At 35.2% G+C, this 8,103-nt stretch overlaps 1 protein-coding gene across 2 annotated transcripts in view; it reads left to right on the forward strand.

Annotated features, from left to right (window-relative positions):
• Kua (Plasmanylethanolamine desaturase Kua) overlaps positions 1 to 8,103 on the forward strand; it is a 144,718-nt gene that overhangs the window by 21,734 nt on the left and 114,881 nt on the right. Inside the window, exons 1-3 of one of the 2 annotated variants that reach the window (XM_017613815.1) lie at positions 4,341 to 4,500; positions 4,571 to 4,733; positions 4,823 to 5,034. In XM_017613815.1, coding sequence (XP_017469304.1) covers positions 4,571 to 4,733; positions 4,823 to 5,034 — 375 coding nt within the window. In that variant the 5' untranslated portion in view covers positions 4,341 to 4,500. Of the gene's footprint in view, positions 1 to 4,340; positions 4,501 to 4,570; positions 4,734 to 4,822; positions 5,035 to 8,103 lie in introns of those variants that run through there. The other variant, XM_017613814.1, reaches the window with a different exon arrangement.

Here is an 8,103-nt window from a genome sequence, read left to right on the forward strand (position 1 = left end):
CAAAAAGAAATGTGCAAAAATAGAAACGATCTCAGTTAACTACAAAGGAATAACAACAACAATGATAACAACAAATGACTCGGCAAGATTAGATGTAAGCTAGTGAAATTTAATTAAATTTAATAAAAACCACAAAAATCACAAAACTTTCACTTAGCTTCTGTTATTATCACACTAAGATGCTCGTAGGCACTTTTTATAGCAACTTTTACTCAAAATTAGCACAATAAACTTTGCAAAATACAAAGACCAATCAAGGCACAAATAAGTAGAACTTCACAGCTTGACGTTTGCGTTATATTGCGATTAAGTAGCGATTTTTAATACATTTAAAAAACGTAATGCTTTCTATCATCTTTAATGAAAGTAGATTTTTGAACGAAAAAATCTTTATAGAATATATAAAATTTTGGCCTATTTAAAAAGGTATCCATATTTATACTGATCGGAAAAAATAAGTATCCCGCAAAAATTCGTCTAAAAATGTATCCAATTGGATCCCCCTCTTGCCAATATTTTGGGTTATTGAATGCATTCCTAGTAAAAACTTGCAAGTACTAGCAACAATTCGTAACAATTGTTTGATATTGAATGGACCTTTTGCTATGCTCCTTCTTAGAAGAACAGTAAGTAAGATTTTTACTTGCAAGAATTTGCAGCTTTCTCGGGTTGTTACGCTCTGGAATTCGCCCCCTCTTGCCACTATTTTTGGTTATTGAATGCATTCCCAGTAAAAACTTGCAAGTACTAGCAACAATTCGTAACAATTGTTTGATATTGAATAGACCTATTGCTATGCTCCTTCTTAGAAGAACGTAATTTAGCATTTTCGACAACCGAGCCCCTAACCAAATGCCTACAAGAAAAAAAAATTATTAAAAATCAACGCGATTGTTTAGCCCCTTTAAACTTGCACATTACTGCCCTGAAACTTAATGGGCTATCAAACTGCCTACTCAAAAAAAAATCTAAAAGCTCTGAATAAAAAGTTGAAAATCTGCTGAAAATTTGCAGATTGTTTATAATTTTTTCACAATTTTTGTGGATTTATATTTTGTTAGTTAATGAGCTTGGCTTTTATGGAAAAATAATAATCGTTAAATAAACGAAAGAGAAGTAGCCAAAATCAATCAAAATATTGATGACTTAATCAGCTGATCACAAGTGTATGTATAAAATGATTTTTATATTAACGACCAGTTTACAATGAATTTTAAATGTACTCTGTCGAAATGACATTTTAATTATATCTAGCCCTAACCGCCAAAATAACGTAAGTGACATTTTTTTTTATTTTCGTTTTGATGCAGAAATGCGTTTTTTCAGACCAAGAGGGACGTTTTCTCATGCCGAAGACCTGGCAACACTGCTCGTGAGTTCTGCAAGCTCAGAGCAAACTAACGAGCATATTTAATGCTTTTTCGCTTATAAAGCGTTCTCATTGAGCCATTAACTCGAGTTTATGGGCCGTTTTGGAGTTTAACGCTTAACTCTACTCTTAAGCTTGGAGTTTACCATACAAAAAATTTCGTTAAACTCTCCTTATAAAGCGTTCTCATTAAGCCATTAACTCGAGTTTATGGGCCATTTTGGAGTTTAACGCTTAACTCTACTCTAAAACTCGGAGTTTACCATACAAAAAATATCGTTAGACTCTCCTTAAACACCACTTTTTTGGAGTTTATGCGAATGCAACCCCTTTTTGACCCGATTCGGTTTGTGTCTTTGATAATCCAAACCTACAACCAACCTACCGACAGTTAGTCTGTTCCCGTACTGCAGGATTTTATCAAAAATAGTCCGAGGTCGTTCCGTGCACAGAAGTCCAGAATATCAAGAATCTAGCGATGCAAAAACACAAACTGTGGCTAGATAGAACTTTTTGTGCTGATTTCAACCCTACCAAAATTATCTGGTGAAAGTAAAATATAAAGAAGAGATCAATGGTTAAAGTTAAATTTTCTGATTTATTTAAATATTAATATCTTCTGAACAACATAACCTATTAACGACGTCAAAATAAAAGTAATTAATTTTTCTTTCATGTATGTATATAATTTATATGCTTTTTTTATATTTTTAGTCCGGATATACTAAAACACAAAATAAAATAAAAATATATTTTTTTAAATGGCGTTTATATAAAATTAGTTTTAAAACTGGTTATAGTACAATATACGTCGCATAAAAGGCTAAACGGTTGGTATTCTAGACTTATGTGTGTGTTAAATCCTGTAGTAATGGGAACAGACTAAATGGGAATAAGAAAAGGTAAACAAAAAAATGTCAAATTAAACTCTGAGCTTCTTAAACACCCCAATGTGAACGCTCGACAGTAGTTCATAAACTCAAAACGTTAAACTCGAGTTAATGGCTCAATGAGAACCTAATATTAATCTATTTCTCTTTTTCGTTTTGACGTCAGTAACCATTGAACTATTTACTGCTTCTTTGTCAACGACTACCTCCCAAACGTTTGCCAATCGCAAATTTTACTTTTTGCTTTATCAAAGAATACAATCACTCAAAATACTTTTCAGAATCTATAAACTCAAAACATTTGAATAAAAACAACACGTTTTTCTAACTTGACTCACTTTATTTTTCCCAATTACTTTTTGTATAAGTCATAAACTTGCTATTACAATTCATTTACAGTGAATGGCGTTAATTTACCACAGAGAGCAGCTTTTTCTTATTTATGATTTACTAAATTTTCTTGCTTGGTATGGTATGCAAAAAATCCCGTTTTCCGACAGAAAATCCCATTCGCCCTTTTTAGTCATAAAATCCCGAAAAAAGGGCGAAAACATGCACATGAACGTAGCAACGATTTGATCCACGGTGGAGAGAATACAGAAGGTGGCGCCGTGAATTTGACAGAATCAGCTGTTTTGCTGACGTCACAGTCGAGATGACAGCGGTAGTGATGTGCTGAGTCAATACTTTTAAGTATCCAATACTCTCGATACTCGGTACCGAAACATTTAAGGTTCGAATGAAAGATGTATATATGTCGGTTCGAGGCCATAATACACTTACTTGTTTGAAGCATTTTTGTTCCAGCTGAATCGGACAATATCATTTTTGTAGGCAGATTCTGTAACCAGTTAGCGACAGATTCTGTACCCAGTTAGCGACAATTTTCGAATCGGTATCGGTTTTGTTGACGTATGATATGAAATATTTTTTATTTATTTGCCGCTCTCAGTTGTCAACTCTACGGTGACGTCACACCAAAATTACTCTCACGAATTCTGCTGAAATCGGCGCAATCTTTTATTCTATCATTTTTGTTGCCTAACAACCTACCAAATGAAAAAGAAGCGACCAAATTTGGTCGGAAAAAACCAATAGTGGTAACACTGATCAGAAGCCACCGCAGCTGCATCAGCAACAATTGCAGTGTCGGTGATCAGAATGGTCGATCTCTGTTGACAGGGAGAGTTACTTAAGGCGTTCCTTCACGATATGTATTTGCATCTGTAAATGTTACTTGTTCAATACATATGTAATTGCGTATCTCTGTCAAATTCACAGTTAGTCTGTTCCTTTGAACTTCGGACTAAAACCTGTGGAACTGTCAAACTACAATTTTACTCTCTCAAGTGAGAGTAAAAGGAGAACAGATGCAGAAGGGCACGGGAACGCAAAAAGCACTATTTCCTGAAAAACCGTCAGTTGGTTTGTTTACATGTCATTGGTACAACACTGATTTGGCTGAAATATGACTAACTGATTATTAAAATCTATACATATTCAAATATTTCGTTGTTTACTTAATTTTTTTTTTACAAATACAAGGTTTTTTGCTTTCACCGCTTTCTGTTTTTGTTTTCACATGCAAATCAGCTGATCGTTTGACAGTTTTCATGAACTTACAGGAAAAAAAACTCCGGACTAAATCCTGTAACTTCTGACTAGGAACAGTTGCTCAGTTACTCTCTCAAAAGTGTTCCCACTTACAGGTTTTATGTCAATAGGAACGACTTCCTGTAAGCTCTGACTAAATCCTGTAAGCCGGACTGCTATTGGAACAGACTAAGTCTTTATTTAACTATTTAAAAATACCTTCTTTGAAAATGAAATAAACTAAACCCAGATGAGTCTGTCTGTGTATCAGATGAAAATAGAAACATTTCTATTTCGTATGTATGTACGTACATTCTGCTTTGTACAGAAACAAATCAAATTTGCCTTTACACGATGTGTTGGCATTTCCATATGTAAAAATGGCATGTACACATGCAAATACATATCGTGTAAGAACACCTTTAGAGAGTCTTTAGATTTGTTTGTGGCTGACGAATTAGTAGTTTTGCGAGCAATGCTAGGTTCATTGGCCTTGGCCTTGGACCTTGTTACAATTTTATTATCAGCAGCTTTAGCGTTGTTGTTAGATTGTATATTAGAAATCGAATTGATAAAATCTTCAACGATTTCCCATCAACCGAACTTAATGCTGTTTGATTGCATCTGTAGACCTTTGATCATATTTAAGTTTTTTATTTCTCTTTTAAAGCAATAATAAGAAAAATTGCTGAAAGCTTTATATTTTACTGTTTTGTAGATGCGATTAAAAAGTGATCGAGAAATTATGGAGAATTCAATGCTTGAGGAGGATCCAAATGGCAATTCTGCGCTTGAACAGTCATTCACCACAGAAGATAAGTCCCCACGTTGGGGGCCGCAACACAAGGGTGCTCAAGAGCTTGCAAATTTGTATGGGCCAGGTACTAAATAAAATAACACATCCTCATTTATCGTGTAGTAATTTCCAAAATGTTTAAATATATTTTTCTTCTTTGCTCTCTTTCTGTAGGTAAACGCTTTCAGGAGATAATTTGCGTTTATACATGTATTGCGCTTATGATAATAGACCTCTTATTGATCCTGAAGCATATACATTTTGAAAGACTGAGTGTGGCATGTGTATCGGCATTGTGTGGTATTATAACTGCCGATTTTGGATCTGGTCTAGTACATTGGGCTGCAGACACTTGGGGTAGCATTGACTTACCAGTCATTGGAAAGGTTTGTTGTATACTTGGCAATAAGAAAATAGTTTCGTTTCATTCTTTACCAACTACCAAAAGAACACTCAACTCAGTTCAAATTTCATTTTATTTACACAAGTCGGGGATGGGGGTTTTTAAAATTACACAAGGGAATAAAAATGGGGAACAATTTTTTTGCATCAAATGTTAAAGCTGTTTTTGATAGACTTTTTATGCTGATTACGAATCCCTAAGTATAAAGTCTCCATCAGCTCTAGATTTGGAGAAAAACAAGGTAAAAGTGTCAAAAAATCGCGTTTTCTGCAATATATTAGAAGCTCTAGCAGAGAAACAAAAGGTGATATCAGGCTTAAATTAAAGGTAGAAGTCTCGACTACTATCCCTGAAAATACCATCCCTGCACCTTGACTTGATGGTCACTTATAGTCATTTATTGAACAGCAAAACTTGATTTTGTGCGAAGTTTGAGTACCCACCGAAATTAAACAAAAGGTGATAGAGCCCTATACTAAGGCTTAAATTAAGGCTTGAACTTTCGACTACAGTTCCTGAAAATACCATGACCCTAAGGTCACTTATAGTCATTTATTGAACAGCAAAAACTCATTTTGGCACAATTTTTTTTCTTACCATAGCACAATACACCAGTATTTTGCAATTGTTCAATAAATGACGATAAGTGACCATCACGCCAAGGTGCCGCGATGGTATTTTCAGGGATGGTAGCCGAGAGCTGTAGCTTTATTTTAAGCCTAAGTGGAGTGAGGTTCAATCACCTTTTGCTTTTTTGCTAGACCTTCTAAAATATTGCAAAAAACGCGATATTTTGACACCTTGACCTCGTTTTTCTCCAAATCTAGAGCTGATGGAGACTTTATACTTACGGATTCATAATCAGCATAAAAAAGTCTATTAAAACAGCTTTAACATTTGATGCAACCAAATCACTGTTCCCTTGTGTTATTATTCAAATAAAAAATAATATGTTATTCATAATTGTTCTAGTTTTGAATGGACGAATAGATTTTTATTCATTATTCAAGTAATTTCGACTGAAAAATATATTTTTATTCTTTATTTAACTAATTTAGAACGACGAATAAATTTCCATTCAACATTAAGAAATTTCAAATAACGATTAAATTTTTATTCATAATTTCGGATGAAGAAGAAATTTGAATTCTTCATTCAAGTAATTTTGAATGACGAATTGATGATACAAGTAATACCGAATAACGGATAATTTTTCATTTATTATTCAGTCATTCTTTCTTGGTCACCGTACCAGGTGGACGATTGTGGTAAATGTTCGTGTCATATATATGTACATATTTATTGTATACTAGCAGACCCGCAGAATTTCGTCCCACCCAAAATTAATTTTTTTATTGAAACATTTTGGTCCAACATTTTCACCCACAATTCACGTAAAGAAACTTACGGCTTTCAAAATATATATTAGTTAGTTCAGGGAACTCGACTCCAGCGCTCCCTAGCTGATAAATTTTTCGCAGAGATATATAGAATATGACCGAGATCGGACTATAAATACGATTTTTAGTAATAACTGGATTCTAGCGCCACCTATCGGGGCTTTCTCTGCGTAACATTTTTCCTTGGGCAAAGACAGACACAACTAAAAAAAGTCTTCTTAAATCGGACAATGCGTTCTCGAGTTATGGGCGGTCATACGTATGCAGCTAAGTTTTATATACATAGAGATGAAATATTGGAAAATATAATATCAAAATCTACATATGTATGTATGTAAGTAAAACACGAGACACTCGATTTTAATTTATTATTTATTTCCCTACTATGTAGGCCAGCCGTTCACTACAAGGGCGCACATAAAAAGGCCAAATACCAGGGCACAACTTATTATTAAAATATTAATTCTAACTAATAGCTGTCCGTTGATTGTTGTTGTTGCCCGTTGCCAAACTGAAGCCGTAATGGGGTGTCAGCGCTTTTGGTGGGAAATGGCTCGTGTTGGTCGTTATGCTACTGTTTGCGCTGCACCGAACTGACAAAGCGGATGCGTGCAGACTAGCGAGCGTCAGCACCTTTTCAGTGGAAGTAACTTTTCGTTGATCAAGAGCCAATTTGTTGAGAAGTCAATTCGCTGAGAAGTCAATTGCTTACTGTTGATTTTGTTGTGACGAAATGGCAAGCGGATGCGCGTGTTGATCAGCGGGGTGTCAGCACTTTATGGAAGGGTATCAACCTCTCGCTGGTGTTAACTCTCCCCCTTCTAAAATCGGCCGTCCGCGGGCGCGCCATCGTTCTGTCCTGGGGCCTTGGTAATATTATTCTCTATCAAATTTATAATAATGCGTTTCTGCCGATTCTTCCTCCAGCGAAATATAGTCAGCGCTATGACCGCTGAGATAATCAATCCACTAAGGGAACTAAACATTATGATTGGGTTTATATTAATTTTGTACCTTAGTGTTGCGATATGTCTTAAATTCCGTATGTTGACTTCGTCTAGATATGGTAACAACAGCGTTGCAATGTGCTCGGTAAACTTAATATCTTGTGCCATGGGAGCCTCCGGAGTCAGTTGGTACTCATTCTTGTGGTTGATGTAACTACTGTCGTTAATGGTCACTTTGCTTTTGAATGTAATTAGGTATGTGCCATTGACGGTGATCATTGATTTGTCTTCTTGTTGTATTTCCGCGTAGCGATTGTTAATTATAACGACACCATCGTCTACCATTTCTATGGGCGATATGTTGTGGGCGGATGTAGTCCTACCCGTTGCTGTGTAGTTGTTTAGTACAAGGAATGAAACCGATTCAAAATAACGTTCCGGTTTGGGTTTCGGTTTCGGTTTTGGTTTCGTTCTTCAAAATTTATTTCGGTTTGGGTTTCGGTTTCGTTCCGGTTTCGGTTTTTCACAGAAATTTTTGTTGATATTATTTAAATCACAATGTCTTAAAGGTTGAGGAAAGAAAATCAAAAATTACAGTTCACTGATAATATCAACACTAGGTTCTTTCCCTAACAATCCGGACCGGATTTGGTAATTAGAGAATAAGAGAAACATTTTCTTTCAAAAATGGAACAAAGTTCAGAA

This window comes from Rhagoletis zephyria, unplaced genomic scaffold (genome assembly GCF_001687245.7).
Source record: "Rhagoletis zephyria isolate East Lansing unplaced genomic scaffold, Rhagoletis_zephyria_1.1 Rzeph_scaffold_00721, whole genome shotgun sequence".
Lineage (NCBI taxonomy): Eukaryota > Metazoa > Arthropoda > Insecta > Diptera > Tephritidae > Rhagoletis > Rhagoletis zephyria.